Raw genomic sequence first — 22,168 nt, 5'->3', positions numbered from 1 at the left:
CCTTCCCCTCCCACCCTCTGTTGCCGGCATTACTAGATCAGCATTACTCTGCTTTGTAGCTCTACAAATTTGCTTAGTCAGGATACTTCGTATAAAAAGAATCATACGTGCGGGGGCGCCTGGGTGGCTCAGGGAGTTAAAGCCTCTGCCTTAGGCTCAGTTCATGATCCCAGGGTCCTGGGATCGAGCCCCGTGTCAGGCTCTCTGCCCAGCAGAGAGCCTGCTTCCTCCTCTCTCTGCCTGCCTCTCTGCCTACTTGTGATCTCTGACAAATGAATAAATAAAATCTTTAAAAAACAAAAACAACGAACCATACACTACATGGTTATCAGTGTCTGCATCCTCCCACTGAGGGTAACATTTTCTTTTTTTTTTTTTTTTAAGATTTTATTTATTTATTTGACAGACAGAGATCACAAGTAGGCAGAGAGGCAGGCAGAGAGAGAGAGGGGGAAGCAGGCTCCCTGCCGAGCAGAGAGCCCGATGTGGGACTCGATCCCAGGACCCTGAGATCATGACCTGAGCCGAAGGCAGCGGCTTAACCCACTGAGCCACCCAGGCGCCCGAGGGTAACATTTTCAAGGCTCATCCCTATTGTGGGGGTCAGAACTTCACTCCTGTCTCCAGCTGCCTGACACTCCCGCGTGCGGAGCGACCGCTTCACCTCTCCATCTGCCAGCTGACGGACACGTGGGCCTCCACTTTTTGGCTACCACGAATAACACTGCTATGGACATTTGTGTGTAAGTTTTTGTGTGGACCTGTTTTCAGTTCCCTTGGGTTTGTACCTAGGAGAACGGCGGGGTTAGACAGGAGCTTTGTGCTTAAAACCGTGTGAGGCCCTGCCAGACTGTCCTCCAGAGAGGCCGCGTCATTTCGCCCTCCCACCAGCCGAGTGCGAGGTTCCAACGTCCCCACATCTTCCTCGACTCTTGTTACCGTCTCCTTATACGACAGGCGCCCCTGCACTTTTGCTCTGCACTTCCCCGATGACTGATGATGTCAAGCGCTTGTTCATGTGCTTACGGCCATCTATAGATCATTTTTGCAGAAATGTCTATGCATATCCTTTGCCCATGTTTAAATTGTCTATTAGGACCTAACAAACGTCTCGTGCGAACACCAGCAATCTCTCCGACGGAAGCGCGGACCTGCATCTAGGCTGAGGCTGCCCGTCCGGAGACCGCTCCTGGAGCGCTGTTCGTAACTGTAAAATGCCAGAAACTTAAATTTCGACGAATAAGGAACTAAATTAATGATGGCTCAGATTATACATGGGATATAAGGAAAAAATGTCTACGGCCTATTCAGCAATTGTCTAAAAGCTATCAACACAGAGTGGAATCCCACTCTGTCCAGAACAACAAGCAAGGCGTGCGCACCTGTCTAGAAACAGGCCTTCCTAAGCGGAGAAGTCCGCGGCTGTCTCTTTACCAAACCAAGTGGGCATCTTGGGGAGGAACCATGGGTGGTTGAAAAGGAAGATCTTAGCCTTCTTACACCTTCATGATGTTTTTAAGGGACGGGATGGTAAGCGTTATCTGTTTTTTAAAATATATTTTCCATACTTCTCAAAAATTAGCATTTTCAAGATTATTAAGGAATAGGTATCTTTTTCACTCACCACTGCACCCCCGAGCACTGCTCAACACTTGGCATCAGGATACACAATAAAAATGTACTGAAAAAACAAGGAACAGCTACTTCTGTGCAGCAGAAAATTGTTACAGCTCACACTTTAGGAACAGGACTCCCCACCTGCTCTAACTCAACCGTAAGCTAATAAACAGGGTCACTTACGTGATTGAGAAAATACTGCACAATTATCTCATGGCCAGCGGCAGCTGCTTCCATCAAAGGAGTAAATCCATACACCGGCTCCCTGCAAGACAGAGGCCGTGGCCAGACGATTAGCGGAGAGGAGTTCAGCCAGGCAGAAGCTTTCCTGCCGCAGACAAGCCCAAGCTGGCCCATCACCCGTCCCTAAGCGTCGAGGTCTCCCTCCCCCTAGAACGAGCAGGGAGACATAAGAAAAGTTCCTATCGACACCTGAGCCTCATAAATCTTTGTTTCTACCACCAGCTCTAGTCTTTCTCCCTCAACACAATCTGTCTCCCGCTCTTGACTCCCTCTAAGCTGCTTGCGCCGTCCATCTCTTAAATCTCCGTTTTAATTACAAGCGAAAAGCAGCGGTTGCCTTTCACTGCACACAGAAAACCGGCATCACCCGTCCACCTAACCAGATCCGACCTTTTGAGCTCAGCATTCTCCAGGAACCCTCCCGAAAGCTCTAGGACGAGTCATCTACTTTGTCCTTACTTTGCCTAGGATCTGATGCTTATTTTTGTGCTTGGTTCCGATTCGCCCAGCGCTGTCTACAGATGCCTCCTGACCCTTGCTTCTCTCACACTGGTCTAGAAGACAGGAACCAAGCTAAAACCCATTCCAAAACACAGCATTTTCACATTTTAACATCTCTGAGGTCAGAATTTATCTTAAATTCAGTAGGCAAGTGGCATTTTAATCAGTGGCATTTCTTTCTCAGTGGCATGTGAAACTCTGGTGCGTCTTACAGGGGGCGACTGCAGCCAGGGGCGTGCACCGTGCCCGCCTAGAAGCTGGGTTGGTACGTGCTGTGTTGAAAGGGGATAACTGTCATGACTGCTTTAGACAACACCACTTCCACCTTATAAAAATGAACGTTGCTTTCAAGCATCGGCTCACCGGATATAGACAAAAGACAAGAAGGAAAAAGGAATTAGCAATTAGTGTCAATCAAGTGCCGTTCGCTAGGCCACCAGGCCCCTGGTGTATGACAAACCCATAATTCCTCGAACAATTCCTCCGTGACATAGGTATTGCTGTCCCCAGTTCTCAGATAAAGAAAATGAGGCTCAGGGCACTGAAAGTGCTGCACCCAGTGTCCCCTGACAGATGCAGGAAGAAGCTGGGACTACCCACAAGCTTCCCACACGTGGGCAGGCCTGTCCCCTCTACCCAAGGAAGGGGCTACCCTGCACTCCCGCCCGTGGCTGCCTCCCCAGCTGCCCTCCTCAGAGCTAGAGCGACCACTAAAGACCTGGTAATCACCTCACGTTGGCATTCGCTCCACTGTCCAAAAGGAACTTGACCATCTGCTGGTGCCCAGCGCTGGTGCAGTGGAAGAGGGCAGTCCAGCCTTGAATGTCCTTCATTTCCAGCTCGGCACCTTGCTTCAAGAGAACACAGAATGCTCGTTACAGCCTCAGCTCCTCTGTGTGGGGTGGGCGTGCTCCAGGCCGTCGCAGTGCAAGAATCCAAGTGGCTACGAGAGCAAGCACACGTACGCCATGGTCTGCAGCGGCTCACGTCTCCGCCAGAGCGGCCAGACGCCCCACGCGTTTCTGGAACTGAGTCTCCTCGGCGCTCACCTGGAGGAGAAAGTAGGCGATGCTCTCGTTGCCACAGCTGGAAGCCAGCATCAGCGGAGTCTGCCCTTCTGGGGTCGGCACGTTCACGCTCACCCCCGCCTCGAGCAGCAGGTGCACGATGGTATCGTGTCCGATGTAGGAGGCATACATCAGCGGGGTCCAGCCACCACCATTCTTCTTATTCAAATCTAACTCTCTCCTAAACAAACGCAAGAGATGCCAGCCATGTCCAGCCATCTCACACGTGAGGTTTACCAAAGCTGGCAGCGAGGCCGGGCCAAGACAAAGAGCGGGAACTACAGCCAGGAAGCAGAGGTCACTGGCCACCCAGGACACCACGGGGGAGGGGAGGCAGGTGGGGAAACCGTTCGGTTTGCTGTACAGCCGCCTCTGCCAAGTCCTCAGAGCCATCCTCCTCCTCCAACTGCACGATGTCATTGCCCCCCGCCCCACCCAAGGCCAGCAACTCTTCTGTCCTACCCCCAGCTACACAGATGGTTCTCAACTAGGGGTAATTTTGGCATATGGCAAAGTCTGAGGACATTACTGGTTGTCACAACTGGGGAAGGAAAAGCTACTGGCATCTATGGGATGGAGGCCAGGGATGTGGCTAACTGGTTACCCTACATGCACGGGTCCCCAGTGGAGAATGATCTGGCTGGACTGTCAGGAGTGCCAGAATCAAGGAACTATGACCTGGAGCCTTCACTGCCTTCTACCAACAGACCAGAATCTGCCAGTGTGGGGCTGGGTGGACAGGGAAAGGGGACGGGACTCAGAGAATGGACAATTTCTCGCTTGTCACCCCATCCTATAGAAACATTCTTTAAAAATCACTGACCACTTCAACACTTGTTTTTGATTTAAAAAAAAAAAAAAATCACTGACCAGAGAATCCTATCTTTCTCATTGATTTCCATCAAAATTCTGGAAAAGTATTTGCCATAGGAAAAAAACCATGGGCTTCCCAGCCCAGAGTGTGGGGCTGGGGGATGGAAATCACATCCACTTCCAGGACAGCCTGAAGAGTTCACGCCCCGGGGCGGCTGGGTGGCTCAGTGGGTTAAAGCCTCTGCCTTAGGCTCAGGTCGTGATCCCAGGGTCCTGGGATCGAGCCCCGCATCGGGCTCTCTGCTCAGCAGGGAGCCTGTTTCCCCCACCTCTGCCTGCCTCTCTGCCTACCTGTGATCTCTGTCAAATAAATAGGCAAAAAAGGAAAAAAAAAAAAAAAAAAAAAAAAGAGATCACGCCCCATGGTCTCTCCTCTCACACAATCCCTGCCTCCAGTGGTGACAACCGACAATCGATCCACAGTCTATGCCTCTCAGAGGTACACACACAGGAAGGCACACCAGAAAATTATTTTCCATTCCCTAGCATTTTCTAAAGTCTCTGGGATACCCAGGCAGCCATTCCAGAAAGTCCTGGTCCTGGGAATGCAGTGGCAGCCACTGGCTGGGAGAGCACAGAGAGATCAGTTCATCCTGGCCACGTGCATTCACTGAGGGAGCGCTCAGCTCCACGTGGAGAAGAACTTGGCAGAGCATCTCTGAGGCTCTGACATGTCTAGTCGTGCTCAATCCTCCCTGGGAGGCCTCCTCTGCCTTCACGCTCCTGGGCGAGCTTTGGGCCACATTCCCAACCAGAGCACAAACACTTCCCCTCTCCCCTGTGGAGCCATTCAGGGCTGTGCACTTAAACAGCACACCCAAAGGCTTAAAAGCCCAAGAATGCCAAAGAAGCCATTGTAACTGGGATCTCAGCGACCCTATGAAGGAATGTGCCGCCTGTGTACCCAGATGCACATTCGTAAGGCCACCTGGTACAGGAGTACAACAGACCGTCCCTTACCACAGGCCTGCACTTGTACTCGATTGACTGTAAGTGATGGCTACGACTTGGGAACCAAACCTGGGGCTTACACGAGGCTTTGCTTTGGCTCCCCAGGAACTGAAAGAGGCACATAAGGGTACGGACTCAGGTTGTTTCTCCAAGTTGTCAATGAAAAACTGCAACAAGGAGGTAGACAGGTAAGGGGGGTGGAGGGGAGGAGATGGATCCTTCTTCAAACCACATTAACATTCGTGTAAGATTGCAGGGGACAATTCCCAGAGAGGAAGATAAACCCCCACCTTGTCCTCCTCTATGGCAAAAGCTTGAAGGGACAGGCAAAAGACCTAAAAATGAACCTTCTGGGGCAAGAAGGCCACAGTGCATCATTTTCTAACTTTCTTTTTGTTTTGCTTGAACATTTCTGCAATTCATAAAAAACATAAAATGACTCTAAAGAAAACCTGAAATGTCTCCTAAGCCTACGCAGTTTAAACCCTTTCTTCCGAGGAATACAAACTGACTTCGTTATTAGTGTCCAGCATGAATCATTACTGACAGGCGCAGGGACTAATCTGTGTGCACGGAATATCCACCACTGCGGGGGCCCCATGAGCTTACTGACAGCTCTGCCTGGGATCTGAAGCCACAGAGACACAACTCAAAATCTAGGTAGAAGAAACATTTCCCGAGATCGCTTACCGCTGCACACATTCCTTCACCACTTCGTACTGGCCGACGGAAGCAGCTGTGTGAAGATCTAAGGGGACGGCCAGCTCCTCCCGGCTGACCTGAGCCCCCAGCCCGTGCCACATGGACAAGCTGCGGTTCAGGAGCTCCGGCTCACTGGCTTCGTCGCTGAGCTCCGACATCACTACAGAGGGAGATCCAGGGGTCAGGTCTTTCCTTTCTGGTTGTTCCAGAGACTGAAACAGGATGGTCTCACTCCTACCGGCAGAGACCGGCTATGGCACTACTCTAGCAGACTCAAGGCAATCAACTCCTGGGACAGACTTAGAAAAGTTTCATTAGGGCGCCTGGGTGGCTCAGTCGGTTGGGTGTCAGCCTTTGGTTCGGGTCATGATCCCAGGGTCCTGGAATGGAGCCCTGCTTGGGCTCCTTGCTCAGTGGGGGGGCCTGCTTCTCCCTCTTCCTCTGCCATTCCCCCTGTTTGTGCTCTGTCAAATAAGTAAATAAATGCTTAAAAAAAAGAAAATTTTCATTAAATACTTCATGGGGGGCGCCTGGGTGGCTCAGTGGGTTAAAGCTTCTGCCTTCGGCTCAGGTCATGATCTCAGGGTCCTGGGATCGAGTCCCACATTGGGCTCTCTGCTCGGCAGGGAGCCTGCTTCCTTTCCTCTCTCTCTCTGCCTGCCTCTCTGCCTACTTGTGATCTCTGTCTGTCAAATAAATAAATAAATAAAATCTTTAATTAATAAATAAATAAATACTTCATGGGTTTGGGCAGCTCCATCCTGCTAATACTGGTGAGCTTGTCACGAGACAGAAGAAGAGGAGCATATACGGTGAGTCACACGCTGCAGTGAATACTTCCCTTCATCAAGCCTCAGGCCCCAGTTCTGCAAAGGGAATTCTCCAGCAACTCAGAAAGCCTGACAATCTCTTGGATGGGCAGTCAAGAAATGCTAATTGAGTCACTGGACCAAATCACACCTTGGGTGTGGTGACAAAGAGCCCTGGACTTGGAGTTAGATCAGAATTTAGCTGTGCTACTTAACACCTCCAGTCCCCAGTTCTTTGTTGTCTAATGGGGACATAGCTCAAAGGGCTGCTGTGTAAACACATGAAAGAATGGACAAATAAATGGTAGAAGGGCAGATGATGGAATGCTAGTAATAAGCAGAAGGAACAGTTGATATGCACAATATATGAATGGATCTCAAACACAACTGTGCCAACAGAAGCCAGACTCAAAGGCTACCTACTGTATGATTCCACTCATATGACATTTTAGAAAAAACAAAACTGAAGAGCTGGAGGACAGATCAGTGGTACTAGGGATCAGGAATAGGAGAACCATGAAGGGAGAGCAAGAGGGAATTTGGGGGTAATGTATCTGTTCTGTATCTTGATTGGTGGGTATGTTGACTCTATACATTAATCAAAACTCACAGACCCAAACACCAAATGAATGAATTTACTGTATAAAAATTTTAAACAAAGGCACCTGGGAGGCTCAGTGGTTAAGCATCTGCCTTCAGCTCTGGTCATGATCCAGGGTCCTGGGATCGAGCCCCACATCGGGCTCTCTGCTTGGTGCGGAGTCTGCGTCTCCCTCTACATTCCCCCTCCCCACCCCACCCCAGCTAGTGGTCCCTTTCTCTCACACACTCTCTCTCAAATAAATAAAACCTGCAAGAAAAAAATTTTTTAAACAAATCTTGAAAGTCCCAGCACAGAAACTAGGATGTGACTGGTGTTCAGCAAACGTTAACTGAGTAGGAATCCAACTATGAATTCCTTGAAAGTGGGAAAGCTGATGGGCGGGGATGGGAGGGGGGGGATCATAGACTGGTAAATCGGTGGGGTGAGAGAACTTTCCCAGAGATGCAACAGCACCAGGATGAAAAGTCTGTGATTATGACAGTCCCTTATCCTGGGAATCCTAACCAAATCAATACTTCCTGTTAGAACCTTGAGGTTCAAGAGTAACATCTGTCTCCTACTATACAATGGGTAGGAAAGAACAAGGAAACAAGTATAGAAAAGGGAGAAAACAAAGGTTGGGTCCATTCAGATGGCCTAAAGGTGCCCCAGCAATTCACAGGTGCCTCTAGGACCTCAGCCTCTACTGAGGAATGCTTCTAAGCTCCAGGTAACAAGCTGAGATACCCAAACAAGCAACAGGCCACCAATTTGGCCAGACTATGTGCACATGTGAGGGGGGCTGCAGGTATCGGAGTTCAGAGCAAAGCCCTGCTTTCTGGACCACCGCCACCTCCTCACACCCGAAGAGCTTGAGCTCAGCCAGTTTTCTCACTCTGCAGGTGAGAAACCTCAACCTGAACAGTCGTGGCCAAAAGATACCGGGTAAGAACACAAAAAAGCTGAGTGCCCGTTCAGGGCCTTTCAGTACAACCCTCAAGCCTCCAGCAGGTGTGTCTCTTCTACTCCAAATGCCTTCTCTGGAGTGGAGCCCACGTGGTCTCTCCCATCACTGGAGGGAGGCTCACACAGCTGACACCCTGCAGGGTGGCGATCACACCCAGCCCGGCTCAAGGGGCCTAGAGAGGGAGAACTCAGATGCCAAGGGCACACAAAGCTACCGCTACTGCCTTTATCACCCCACCACATGCCACAAACTCTACAATGATGGGGTATTTGTTATGAATAAAACGAGTGCGCTCATCCAAATATGCGTGTTCTTGCTCAGCGACCAAAACCCCTAACTAAAAAATAATGACGCTGGTGGTAGGCCTCCACGCCTACAGGGAAGAAGTCTCGTCCCGGCGCGCGTGCCCCTCGCGGGGACCGGGGTACCCACCCTGGTTCTCAGGCCCTGGGGAGGGTCGTTCGGGAGCACCCCGAGCCCCGACTGCACTGACGTCCCTTGACGCCTCCTCCGGGTAACTCTAGACGGCACGTGGCTCCGTAGTCCCCGCCGCGCGGCTGCATTAGGGGTAACGCAGTCAGAAACTCGCGCGGCGGGCCCCGCAGGCGGGTTTGCAGGTGCCGGCACCACACGGGGGCCCGGCCGCCAAGCAGCCTACCTGCGCTGGGCCCCCGGCAGCAGCCGCCGCACGCCCTCCGGCCGGACCGCTCACCACCAGGCACGCCCGGGTACCCTCCGCGCTGATCGCCGCCACACCGCCCGTACCCCACTGCCCCGCTCCCGCCCCGGAAGTAGTTGCGGGAGGCGCGGAGCACGCCGGGACGGTCGCGGGACTCCGGGGCAGCTCCCGGGGCCGCCGTGCAATTCGTCCCTCCCGCAGCCGAACCTTCCGGTCAGCTCGCCCGGCTCGCTGGGTGACGTCCACGGCAGCCAATGAACAGGGGGAGTTCGCCCTGCCCCGCCCCTTCCCTGGCCGGGAGAACCAATCCTGCTTCAAGAGAGGCAGGACGCGCCAAGTCCCGAAAGAGGAACAGGGAGGATAGTGCGGTGGCAGCCCAGTCATCGAAGATTCCGGAGAAGGGGTTGGGGGGATTCCGCAGGCCGTGACAGCCTCAATAGTTGCGCCGCAGCCCGAGGGGGCGAGCGCGACCGGAGGAACGCAGTGCAGACTGTTTATCGCCCTGTCAGGACCGCGCAGAGAGGGGAGGGGGAGGCCTGAGGTGAGTGGCCTCGGGCCTGCAGCAGCTGCGAAGGTACAGGTCGGGATTTGGACAGGACGGCGGGAAACGGGGAGTAGGGGTGGGTGGGAAGGTCGGCGATGTGTTTTCCTCTTTCCCAGCTTTAGATATTTAAAGGCCTGACCCGGGAGGCCGTTGGCGTCTGGTTGTCATAACAACGGGACGCCTCCAGGCAGGACGGGCCGGGGGCGGGGCTAACGGGCTGCTGCCAAGAAACGGACATGGACTTACCGCCAGGATTCGGAGGAGACTGGAGCGGCTCTTTGGCTTACCTTTAGGCATTAACCCCAGTCCGCTGAATGAGCCTAAGTCCTCACCTGGGCGTTCAGGACCCTGCGCGATCTGGTCCGTTCTCACCGCAAATTCCAGCAACGGATTCCTTCTTCCCCCAACTTGTTGGGCAATCTCCTCTCCTCTGAGCCACTGTTTATGCTGTTCCTGCATCCGGTAGAGCCTTTCCCTCTCCTGTTGCCTTGCCTATCTAGAAGAACCTAGTCTCTGGTAGCCGCTTTCACCTCAGTGATTCTGCTGTCCTACAATCGGCCCTACAGAGCCCCGTTTCCAAAAAAGCATCCGCTGATGTGTATATGAGTTGCGTCTCCACCCTGCTGTTAGCAGTTCAGGGTGCACGAACTCCTGCCCCTGCTTCCCTAACCACAGAAGCATCACATCTCCTGCTGCTACCCTAATGGGATATTAGCTAGACAGGGCTAGGGCCCGTGGGCTCTCTTCCCGTCACCTACGCACCAGTGGCCTCTGGTGCCGCAAGGGGCGTCCAGACACTGGCTCTGAAGTACCATCATCCCACATTCCTAAAGCCACCGTGACCCCTGAGGGACCAGGCTTTCTCCTGTTAGACTCTGGGATACAAAAGGGGGAGGATACTGGTTAAATGCTTGGGTAGAGGAGGTTAATCTGAGTAGTGAACCCAAAAATATCTCCTGAGGACTCCAAAATGCCTAGTCCTGTGTAAGGGGGCAGTAAAGTGTAGTGAGCTTGAAATCCCCTCTAACTCTGATACGAATTCTATTTTTGCCATTTACTGACAATATAACTTCTCTGAGTCTGTAAAAGGCAGATAATAATAGTATCTATGTTATGTGGGATACAGTTTATAGTCTATTTGTCATACACACAGATACTCTATCATATACATATACCTACCTATGTATAGGTTATTATGGTTATTATGTATCTTTACATAGGTTAGGTTACTATGTATCTTTATATATATATCTATATACAGTTGACCCTTGAACAACACAGGGGTTAGGAGTGCCCACCCCCCACACACAGTCAAAAATCCACATAGACCTTTTTTTAAGATTTTGTTTTTAAGGGGCTCAGTCTGTTAAGCATCTGCCTTTGGCTCCGATCATGATCCCAGGGTCCTGGGATCAAGTTCTGCACTGGGCTTCCTGGTCAGCTGGGAGCCTGTTTCTCCCTCTCCCTCGGCCCCTCCGTCCCCTGTTCTTGCTCTCTATCTTTCTGACAAATGAATAAAATCTTTAAAAAAAGATTGGGCAGAGGGAGAAGCACCCCCCACCCCACCGCCAAGTAGAGAGCCCGATGTGGGGCTTGATCCCAGGACACTGGGATCATGACCTGAGAGCCAAAGGCAGACACTTAACCGACTGAGCCACCCAGGGTCCCCCACAAAAAAAAAAAAAAAGATTTTATTTTTGAGTAATTTCTACCCAATGTGGATCTGGAACTTACAACCCCGAGATCAAGTGTCGCGTGCTCTACCAACTGAGCAAGCCAGGCACCCCTCCACATACAACTTGTGACTCCCCCAAAACTTAGCTACTAATAGCCTACTGTTGATTGAAAGCCTAACTGGTAACATAGTTGATTGACATATATTTTGTAAATGTTTTATATGTTGTATTCCCATATAAAATAAGCTAGAGAAAAGAAAAAGTTAAGAAAATCGTGAGAAAATGCACTTACAGTACTACACTGTGTTTATAGGAAAATAATCTGCATACAAGCGGACTGGCGCAGATCAAAGCCGTGTTGCTCAGGGGTCAGCTGCTTCTGGACCCCACCTGCACCACACACAGAGTGCGGGCACAGGGACCGACAGGAGCAGGAACCTGCATAACCAGAAGGGAAATCAAGTAGGAGGTCTGGGAGTCTGTGTTCATCCCCCACGGTGTAGTAGGTGCTTTGAAAAGGCAGCCCTCTCTCCCTACCCTGCCCTGAGCTCCTGACCCTTGGCCCCGGGACCCTCGCACTTCACCCCGTGTCCCCTGCAGGGCTGCTTGGATGATGGCATGCTGAGAAGCACCCCAGAGCCTGGGCCCCCATGGCATCCCCAGACAAAGATGAGGAGTCCTCATCTCTCTGGGCCTCCCAGACAGAGCCCTGGGATGCCATCCTCAAGGCCGTCAGGGAGCAGCTCCCATCACTGGATTCAGATTCCTCTTTGGTAAGCAAGTGCCTTCTTCCTGTTCTTTCTAGGCCCCAACTGCCCTTCCTTCCCAGGGCGAACATGCTGCTGCCCCACAGACAGCTCTGGAGCTTTTCAGCTTCTGTGTTTGTCATAATCTTGGTGGTTTTTATTCTCTGAATACATTTATTGATACTCAGAATCCTCCCAGGCCATTTCAGTGACCCCAAACCATGACTGGAGAATTCCCCCACGAGCTTATCAGGATGCACTGAAATGGTAACATACATTCATTGAACAAACATTTATGGAGCCAACTTTGCCTTTTCAAGAACAAGAGCAGCAGCATGGCAAGGGCAGCTCGAGCCTGAAGCCCCCCACCCCCGGCTCTGTCCACTGCCCTGTAACCCAAAAGTCCTCTCATTTGTCCACAGTCAGACTGCGGGCCAGAAGAGCTGTTCATCTTCCAGCGAGATCAAACTGCCCTGATTCCAGACTTGTCAGAGGAGCCGGCTGAAGACCCTGCCAGGGCCTGGCTTGCTACAGCTGATGGGCCTTCTGAGGTCTGTACGAAGCAGGCTCCAGGGATCCAGGACGCTGGGCCCCTGAGGGCAGAATGGGGTGTGAGTGTCCACTAGACCCTAACAGCAGTGGAGCTCAAAGAGGTTAAAACCCCAGCACTCCCCAAACATTTGTTGACTGAATAATGGTGACAGTGGGGATTCAGAGGTAAGAAGGTGCCCCTAGCTGGAGAGGCCAGATGAACGCAAGAAACAATTAGGAAATACCACAGCACACTCCGTAACTAAGTATCGTAGTTAGTCATCACCAACCATCAGAGCAAAATTTCCATTTTCTTGTCTTTCCATTTCCCAGAGACCGAAAACTCTACCAAAAACTAATGGCTTGGTGCTTAAAATTAATTGCTCCCTTTATAAAGAGAAGTCATCAATACGGTTTCATCACTGGGCAAGTCCCCAACCGGTCAGGCCTGTTCAGCTCCTGTTAAAGCTCCAAGAGACTGGCTTAGCTCCATTTTAACTATTATGACTAGACGTCACTCATTAGCCAGGGGAATGGGGGAAGCTGCCTAAGGCCAACACTGCCAGACTTCCGACGAAGCAGGGAGAGCAGACTTTATTCAGTAACTGCTGGCAGCACGGGAAAGAGCTGAGCTCCGTCTGGTCTGTGCAGAGGTGACAGGGGTTTTAAAGGGAGAAGCAGGGAGGGGAAGAACAGGGCCCACTAGGGTCAGGGCCATGAACGACCACAGAGAGCCGGTCAGTGTGGGTGTGACCAGGCCAGGAGGTGTGTCTGCCGGCACGTATGGGAGTCGGCAGTCCCACGGAGAAGGGAGACAGAGGCCAGGTCCTCCTGAAGGGCCCATGACAGATGTTTCTGGGTTATAAGAGACACACATTCACAAAAATAACCGCTTTTGGTAAATGCTCTAAGAAAGGGAGGTCAGGTGTGGTTGTAACAAACACTAAGTTCTCCCTGCAGAATGGAGCTTTCTCAGGGGGTGTGTGGGGGGGGTCATTCTAGCCCTGTGCTGCTGGAGGCCGCTCTGGAGTCTGGTCAAGTCTCTCCATACGGGCGTGGGCAGAGTGGTTCTGCGCCGGCAGTCTGTCCCTCTCAGTGCAAGCCCTGACACAGGGTCGTCCTACAGAACCAAGCAGGGCACGTCTCCTACCCGCCACCGTGACAGATGTCCCCCACTCACTCAGCCATGCCTGGAAGTATAATCCCAAACAGGAGAAACTCCCAGGGCTGCCAAGCCCTCTGGTTAGTACGGGTGCAGCGATGGCCACAGGACTTTATCTCATGCTGTTTTCATTCCTCTAATTACCTCGGTGACGCTCCTGGAGAATTTTTTTCAGTTTGTGACGGGAAAGTCTGCACCGCGGTGTTCATGGGGGCAGAAACCATGGGCTTGCTCTGCAGTCGAAGGGCCTGGCTTTCTTCTTGTCCACCCCTTAACGGCTATGTGGCCGAAAGGTGAAAACAACCTGTGTCCATCAACAAACCAAACGGACAAACCAAACGTGGTGTGTCCATACAATGGAACATTCACGGAAACAAGTCCTGACACAGGCTACCACCTCAGTGGACCTTGGAAACATAAGCTAAGCGAGGACACAAAAGGACCAAAGTTGTCGGATTCCACTTAGATGCCATATCTAGAATAGGCTAATCCACGGAGACAGAAGGTAGACTGGAGGTTACCAGGGGCTGGGGAACGGGGAGGCACAGTCCCTTTGGGGTGATAAAAAAGCTTTGGAAGTAGACAGTGCTGACAGCTGCACATTATGAATATACTTAATGCCATTGAATATTTTAAAATGACTAAAATAGCAAATTCATGTTACACACATATTTTACCACCCACATACAAATTCCCTGAAGCTCGTCTCTGAGGATACTAAGGACACCTACCTGTTTTCTCTGCAGGCAGGTGTGGTGTCTGTGGAACTCACTGCAGGACGCTGGAGTAAGGGGGGCGCAAAGACAAAGGGTTCTGCCTCTGTGCAAGGCGGGGATCCTGACAGGCCTGTAGAGAGCTGTGGTGAGACCAGTTCCCTTCTTCGGGTGCCTGCGGACACCCCCACGTGGGAGGAAGGCAACCGTGGGTCTTTGTCCTTCAGCACCCAGGGTTCCCCCCGGGAGCCACACGGAGAAGCCACCTTCTCCCCCTGGGAAGATGACCTGAAAACAGAACCCCCAGGTGCTGCCTCACCAGCTGGTTGGAGCACAGACTCCAAAGACCACAGAGCCCCCCGAAGGGAGAGGAGGAAGATGATTGAGAAGAACATACTCCATAAAGTTACCTGGGATGCCCGCGGCCCAGCCTGCAGTGACCGAAGTCCGGTGGAGGAGGCAACAGCAGGTCTGAGACCAGAAACGCCCCCAGAGGGGCCCCGGGAAGGACTTCTGGTGCTTTCCCTCAAGGTAGGGAACCCCCTAGCCCGCGCTTCCTTTGAGGGGAGGTCCCCTGCACGGTGTCAACCTGAGGCCTGGCCCACGACACCTGCCCTAGTCTGGGCTGCTGTGATAAACTCTCATAGACCTGGGGAGCGGGGCTTAAACCCCAGAAATTAATTTCTCACAGTTCCAGAGACTGGGGAGTCCAAGACCACAGCGCTGGTATATCTGATGTCTGTGAGAGCCTGTTTCTAGGTTCACAGATGGCATCTTCTGGCCGGGTCCTTGTGGAAGAGGCGAGGAAACTCTCTGGCCCTCTTTTATAAGACCTCCACTTTCAGGACCTACTAGTCACCTCCCAGCAGCCCCACCTGTAAAACACCATCACACTGGGGGTTAGGAGTTCAACCTGTGAGTTTTGGAGGGACACAGACATTTAGTCTACAGCAATAACTACAGGCCCCTAGGTCCATGGTCCCAGGTCCTTCAGCGGGCGGTCATGCCTGTCTCAGTGGGTGTGTGGTCGTGGCAGATGGACCATCCTCAGTAGAGGTAACAAGAACAAGGAACAGCAAGAAGACTGAAGGAGAGGAGAGGACAGGAGAGGAGAGGAGAGGAGAGGAAGGGAAGGAGGGAGAGAGGGAGGGGAAGAAAAGAAAAGAAAAGAAAAAGGGAGAGGGAGGGAGGGAGGGAGGAAGGGAGACTAATCCAAAGCATGTTTATAAAGACAGACAACCACATATGAGATACAGAACAAACTTTGTTAAAACATAATTGCCCAAATGGTCAAGGCTTCATTTTCATACAGATAGTGTGAGTATTTAGCTCATTAATGAGGGAACCAGCAGGATGACAAAGCCGGTTCAGAGAGATTATGAGAAAGCAGGATTTTGTAAAATTCTGGGGAGAAAGAAAGGGATGTTGAGATAAAATGGCACATGAAGTACAAAATCGGTCAGCATCCGACAAGCAGCAAAGCTATCCGTTACCTACAGGGTTACCATCTCTACGGGACAGAAAACCACTGCACCTGTTTCTCAGGTTTACAAAGTCATAACATGGTCGCCTGTGGAAACCAAATTACCCCCGCCTCCAGGAGGTGGGCTCGTCAGGGAAGCTCTAGCATGACATTTAAACATTGTGCGATTTTTTTTTTTGCCTTATTTGCAAATTTTGATTAATTTTCTTAACAACTTAGAGAAAACTGGCCTTAGCTTATACATGAAGGTTGTACATGAAAGTCATTTTTACCAATTCCTTTCTCATCAAGTGCTGTTGAAATAAGCCATTCTTTCCTTTCTGCTTGCCCTGAAATACCTGTTTTCACACACCTCTAGCGCTGCGAGAGGGTCCACAAGAAACACCAATTCCTACTTCACTTCCTCCCTCCTCTCATCACAGCCAGGATCCCCCAGTGCTGTCTTCCCAGTCCTCCTGTGACAGCACCAGCCCAGAACAATCTTTTTTTTTTTTTTAAGATTTTATTTATTTATTTGACAGAGATCACAAGTAGGCAGAGAGGCAGGCAGAGAGAGGAGGAAGCAGGCCCCCTGCGGAGCAGAGAGCCCGATGCGGGGCTCGATCCCAGGACCCTGAGATCATGACCCGAGCCGAAGGCAGAGGCTTTAACCCACTGAGCCACCCAGGTGCCCCAGCCCAGAACAATCTTAAAGAGCAAAATGTTTAAACCTCCCATCACTAAACCTGTATAAACCTAAGGAGCTTAAGACAACACTGGGTTTCTGGGCCAAACAGTCTTTGTACCAAAAACAAAAGTATTGCTCAAAAAAGCCGTAGGAAGGAGATGGCAGGAGGTGCGGGTGACAGAGTGTCCCCGTGGCCGGGCACCTACACCCTGGGGATTCCTCACCCGCAATGACCCACGATGGCCTCCGTTGGTCACAGCAGCTGTGGAATCGGGCACTCCTGCCACCAGGACCCTGCACTGCCTCGTAATCACTGCTTTAATTATTTCAGGAACTTGAAGAGTGGGATTTGGATCACATCCTTCAGAGTCTGGCAGGGCAAGAAGGCGACAGGGGAGATCGCGCACCTAGAGCCACGTGGTGGGCAGCTGACCGCCTGGGCCAAGGTCTGACCTTGAATGCCGGGGCCCAAATGCATGCCCACAAGCAGCTCCTTCCAGGCCCTCTCAGTAAAATAGGGTCAACCCTGCAGCCCACCATGTCCTCTCTGCTGCTCAGGCCCCATGGTCCCAAACACACAGGTGCCAGTCCGTGGAAACTTCCATCCACTCATTCACTCACTCATTATATATATAACCCCCTACTGGGTGTTGGGAGTGGATGAGGGTCTGGGGATAGGAGAGGGGGACCTTCACACTGGTCCCTACCCTTGACTCACACCTTTCCCTCCTGCCCACCTCCTCGGGCCTTCCTCTCTTTCTGGAAGCAAAGAGATCTGGGGTTTGTTGTCCTTCAGCCAGCGGCTACGCACACCCTGCCTCCACTCACCTCCCCAGTGACAAAGCAAGCCAGGGATGTGATGACTGCCACTGCATGTGTGCCCTTGCTCTGGGCAGTTCTGTAAATAAAAGGAGAGCTCCTCATCCCCTCTCCAGAGTGGAGGCTGGTCTGAGGCAGGAGCGAGGAGGGGTGGGGGTTCCAGCCTCCACTTCCAGAGCAAACCTCCTCTGTGGCTGAGAGCCCCTAGTGCTTTTTCAACGTGGTTTTGTTTGTCAGTGATTTAAAGCCTTAGCGCAGGCAGGGGCTGGCCTGTGCTGTAACCGATAGACACTTTAGGGAGGGCAGTGTGGCAGAAGCCACTCTCATTAAAACCATGGAAGCCTTTGACCCCCTTACTAAACTGCTAGCGTCTAACCTCCACACACACCCCAGTGGGCAAGGATGTGTGTTCGAGGATGTTCGTTACAGCGCTGTTTATGATTGGGAAAACCTGGGCATGACCCATATTCAGTATCCAGCAGGAGTCAGGCTCGGACACCACAGAACGCGCTAAAACTCAGTGACGAGAATCTATGTTAACATAGAATGACATAATCTCTTGCATGAAAAAAATCTATAGAGAATAATTCTGTTGAGATTTTTTTTAAAAAAGTGAACACACAGAACTGCTAATTATGGTTCCCTCTGACGAGTGGGACTGGGGGGTGAGGAAGTGAGGGAAACCATTCCTTGTCGCTCCTACTGGCACGGGGCCTGCGCGCAGATCGCTCCCCTGGTCCTGCAGAGCTGGGGACGTGGGGTCCTCATAGAGGGCTGTGGGTGGCAGAGGGGGTCCACAGTAGACCCACACGAGGGAGTCCAAGGGGTCCTAAGGCTCAGGCTGCTGTAAGTCAAAGCATGGGTGTCCCCCTCAGCAGCCTCCCCGCTCTCCCATCAGACCACACCCGGCCAAAGTGCCAGGACGGGCTCATGGAACAGCTCACCCTTCTGTGTGCCGCCCAGTCGCAAGCCCCTTCTGCCAACATAGCCCAGGACACCACGCAGCACGAGGCCGAGAGCAGGTGAGACTTCTGCCAGCCACAGCCTGTCCTCTCTCTGGAACTGGCCATGCCCTTGCAGCATGTATCAGGTCTACCCTGGGTACGGCACTGAGGCACAGTTCTCATTTCCTCTCAAGAATCTGATCAGGTAGGTGCTGCCATTATCTCCATTCTACAGATGGGGAAACTGAGGCTCAGAGGTTGACCTACCTGGGCCATACGTGGCAGAGCTGGGACTCAAGGCCCAAAGCACCTGTTCTTGCACACGCCCTGGGAACCCTCCCTTCAGCATCCACATGGCTCCCCCAGAGTAGGACCCTGCCCCTCTGGCTGCTGTTAATTAGGCCAGCCCTGGAGTCTAACGCGAGCCAGGCCGATCAGAGCCTTTCTGTGAGAATCTCCCTGTCTCTGGGTGGGAATGGAAGGGCAGAGGTGGGCACAGGGCACTGGGATCCCTTAAAACCTACTTCCCACTCTTTTTTAGGAGTCTGAGAGCCAATGAATTCTCCTTTTCATCCAAGCTACTTGGGAGTGGCCTCCTGTTCCTGGCAACCCAGTGACCAATAGAAATATCTAGGGGCGGGTGGTGGTTCAGTGGTTTGAGTGACCAACTCTTGGTTTTGGCTCAGGTCATGACTTTGGATTCTGCACTCCGAGGGGAGTGTGCGTCCCTTCTCCCTCTCCCACTGTTCCCCCCACCCCTGCTTATACTCTGTCTCTTTCAAATACGTAAGTTTAAAAAAAAAAAAAAAAAAAAAGCATCTAGACTTGTGCTGTCCAACCGGTAGCCTCTGGCCACACGCAGCTATTGAACCCTTGAAATGTGCCTGGTGCAACTGAGGAAATGAATTTTAAAAATTTATTTTTAAATTTAATTTTAACTAGCTTACAAGCAAATTTAGGTAGCTATTTGTAGCAAGTGGCCACCACGCTGGGAAGCACAGATATGGAACATTTCCAGCACCACGGACCGTCCCGTGGGACAGTGTCGGCCCAATCTTGAGGGCTGTTCTGAAGAGCAAAAGAGCAGGTGCGCTTACAGGGCCTAGCCCAGGCCACACTGTCATCACCGAGTGACAAAAAGCCCTGCTCTCTCATCTCAGATCTGCTCCAGGCATCCAGGCTGAGCTGGGCCTGGCCCAGAGCAGGCAGCTAAGGAGCCCAGCAGAGCCTCCCACCATCTTCATCGATCTGCGGCCCTCGGAGCCTTCAGACCCCGGGTCGGTGGAAAGGTACTGGGAGCGGTGACGGTGGGAGTCACGCTGGTGTGGGCAGTCCCAGAGCACCACTCAGCGGAGAAGTGCTTTCAGCCAGGAGCTGAGCCTGGCCAACCCTCCCGCTTGGTCCCATCAGCAGACTCTCCCTACAAGGAGGCAAGAACCCAGGTGGAGTTCTGAGCAAACAGAATCTGAGCTTTGGTACATCGCCCTGGGGGGTGTCCCTCCACTACTTGGCAGGAAATCCCAGTGGCCTTGCATCAACAGGGAGGCCTGGGTGGCCTGGGGCACATCCCATGGAGCCCGTTTTCCTCTTCTCCAGCTCCAGCCCCAGCCCTAGCTCCTTTGACAGCGAGGAGGAGGAAGAGGAGACAGTGGCTCTCAGAGACCAGCAGGGCCCCCCCGAGCAGGAGAGTCCTTCCCCCCGGCAGCTACGGTAACCACCAAGGGGCTCCCATCACCTGGGGACGTCCCATCTCTGCTTTCCACGCAAGCCCTCAGCCTCACACACTGAACATTTGTGCTTTCAGCTTTGTCTTGTACCCACAGGGACAGTATGTGTGGGTCTGGGGAGAGGGGTCTAGGTGGTGGCCGTGGGAGCTCACTTGCGGCCCGGCCTGGACTGCTGTCCTCCCAACATCACCAAGAATACCTTAGTTCACTCCTGAGAAGGGAGTAGTGCTTTCCTTCTGAAAAATACCTTCTCAAATCGATTTACACCCTACCCCTGATAGCACTGGAAGTGAAGTTGTTGGGATGGAATGAAGTGATGGTTTTTGGCTAGAAATGAGAAGAGGAAGTGCAGTGTCCCATTTGGAGACGGCCCGCTTCCCACCGGGCAGAGGCCTCGCACAGGGGTCCTGGGGCCACTCAGACTTATATGCTGTATCTCGTTTTTGGAATTGCAAAGCCTGTGGATCCTGTCCTCTGGGAATGTCAGAGTCCAAGGCCGCTTTCCCCCTCAAGTACATGTCTAGGCACAGAGGAAAAAAGAAAAAAAAATCTGAGCTGAGAAGTGTCACACAGGTGAGCTCCCAGAAGCCTTGAACGGCTGACATGCCCTGTGACTCAGCACAGGCTGAGAGGCCAAAATCTCTCACTTACCGTCTTGAGAACCAGGAAACACAATTCTGGAAGCACTCTGGCCCCTTCCTGTGGGGAGGTCTGGTGTTGACTGATCGTCTCTTGTGTCACAGGGACTGCACTGGGAAGAGTCAGCTTCTCCAGCAGCTCAGGGCATTTCGGAAGAAGACGGCTCAGCCCAACTGGCCTGCCACTGGGGGTCCCAGCGGCCAGAAGGCTCAGGTCCCTGAAGATCCAGCCAGCTCCACAACTAGGAGGAAGCAACATGTACCAGCTTGGGCTGAGCCCCAGAACACCCCAGCCAGACGCCCAGGGGGAGGTCCCAGGGCGCTAGGGGACGCTCTTGGGCCAGGGACGGCCAGGGAGGCCCTGGTGCCTCCCCTGAGCCAACCGTAGCTGCCTCCGGGAACCGAAGGGAGGAGGAGCTGGATGGGATGATTCCACTCTCCATCCGCATGCCCTGGCCCCTGGCTCTCCCTTGTTTCCGTGACAAGGTGCTGCTTCTGCAGCACGGGGACCCTTGGGCTGTGGGGCATTCCATGCACTTAGAGCAAAGACACCAGAACACAACCGTACAGAGCGCATGATGACAGCGCCTCTGACGGCGCCTGGGAAGCAGACCCCAGAGAGAGAGCACGGTCTGTGCCGACAGTGAGACTGTCCAATTTTTTCTCTCCTGTGTCTGTACCCCTCTTTGCTGTGCATCTGTTATTGGCATCAAGCAAGCTCTTCCTAACATTAAAACTTAAGTAAAACATATTTAGAGAATTTCAGGGTTGAAAGGGTCTTGCAAGAGAATCGAGCCTGATCTTCTGGGTCCCTGGCTGCTTGCTACTCTATGTGCCTAAAGGAACACACCACAGGCTCTCTCTCAAGCACCAAGTGGATTCTTTGATAAAGCGGTGAAGACTGAAGGTCTTTTCCCCTTTCACCACGATACAAAGGCACACATCTGTTTTAGGGTCCTTCCAAACTATGCGTGGAGCTGACCTTCCCAGAAAGTACCGAGTGTCCTGACACCCAAATGGTCCCCACGGAACAGGGCAGCGCCCCGCCGTGTGGATGACATCCCTTCTGTTACTTTGCAATCACTATTCCCCACCGCCCCCCATTTTCAGTCCTTTCATATTGTCTCAGCCCTGCCGTCCCCAACAGGCTGAAGCCCGGACCTGGGACTACCTCTGTTCTCTGGTCAACTTGTATCTGAGGTTCCGCTTCTCACAGTCTCTGCCCGTTTCGCCCCACCTGCCCCAGGGGAAGAGCAGTCATCTCAAGTCCCCGTGACAGGGGCTCAGCGGCCTGGCAGGGTCCTTGGGATTGGGCACCTGTTCCAGCATTCGGTTGAGGTCACCACATGCTGGCATGCGCTGAGGATAGGTAAGGGTCTCTCCATCAAGCCCTGCACCAGGCAAGGAAGGCTCAGCCAGGACAGTGAGAACCACAGACCCCTGATATGGCCAAGGGGGCCCCCACACCAGCTCCCACCTGCACCGGTGAGGGACCAGGGGAGAGACAACTTCCACCAACGCCACGG

The 22,168-nt window shown here is 52.6% G+C and overlaps 2 protein-coding genes across 8 annotated transcripts in view; one reads left to right on the top strand and one right to left on the bottom strand.

Moving 5' to 3' along the window:
- ANKS3 (ankyrin repeat and sterile alpha motif domain containing 3) overlaps positions 1-9,243 on the bottom strand; it is a 35,261-nt gene extending 26,018 nt beyond the window's left edge. For 3 of the 7 annotated variants that reach the window (XM_032843732.1, XM_032843733.1, XM_032843734.1), the window contains exons 1-3: positions 3,411-4,247; positions 3,091-3,212; positions 1,801-1,882 (exon numbers count right to left, since the gene is read on the bottom strand). In XM_032843732.1, coding sequence (XP_032699623.1) covers positions 1,801-1,882; positions 3,091-3,212; positions 3,411-3,848 — 642 coding nt within the window. In that variant the 5' untranslated portion in view covers positions 3,849-4,247. Of the gene's footprint in view, positions 1-1,800; positions 1,883-2,319; positions 2,463-3,090; positions 3,305-3,410; positions 4,248-5,942; positions 6,115-8,745; positions 8,939-8,971 lie in introns of those variants that run through there. The other 4 variants (XM_032843736.1, XM_032843735.1, XM_032843737.1 and 1 more) reach the window with 4 other exon arrangements.
- A 718-nt stretch (positions 9,244-9,961) lies between these two features.
- Positions 9,962-21,224, top strand: CUNH16orf71 (chromosome unknown C16orf71 homolog). Its single transcript, XM_032843743.1, has 9 exons — positions 9,962-9,998; positions 11,813-11,985; positions 12,381-12,509; positions 14,398-14,895; positions 16,846-16,960; positions 18,232-18,355; positions 19,438-19,566; positions 19,874-19,987; positions 20,748-21,224. Exons 2-9 carry the CDS (start codon positions 11,863-11,865, stop codon positions 21,028-21,030), a joined length of 1,515 nt encoding a protein of 504 aa, XP_032699634.1. The 5' UTR covers positions 9,962-9,998; positions 11,813-11,862; the 3' UTR covers positions 21,031-21,224.
- Positions 21,225-22,168: the final 944 nt, after the last annotated feature.

The sequence above is a fragment of the Lontra canadensis genome, unplaced genomic scaffold, assembly GCF_010015895.1.
Source record: "Lontra canadensis isolate GAN:19392208 unplaced genomic scaffold, GSC_riverotter_1.0 scaffold143, whole genome shotgun sequence".
Classification (NCBI taxonomy): domain Eukaryota; kingdom Metazoa; phylum Chordata; class Mammalia; order Carnivora; family Mustelidae; genus Lontra; species Lontra canadensis.
The sequence above is the reverse complement of the archived record's forward strand: the minus strand, read 5'-3'. Positions and strand labels throughout refer to the sequence as shown.

Bases quoted from the DNA above. Each gene is read 5' to 3' on its own strand.
- CUNH16orf71 (XM_032843743.1), top strand. From the start codon at position 11,863: ATGGCATCCCCAGACAAAGATGAGGAGTCCTCATCTCTCTGGGCCTCC. The intron at 14,896-16,845 runs GTAGGGAACCCC...TAATTATTTCAG, and splicing joins TTCTGGTGCTTTCCCTCAAG to GAACTTGAAGAGTGGGATTT. The intron at 19,567-19,873 runs GTACTGGGAGCG...CCTCTTCTCCAG, and splicing joins GACCCCGGGTCGGTGGAAAG to CTCCAGCCCCAGCCCTAGCT.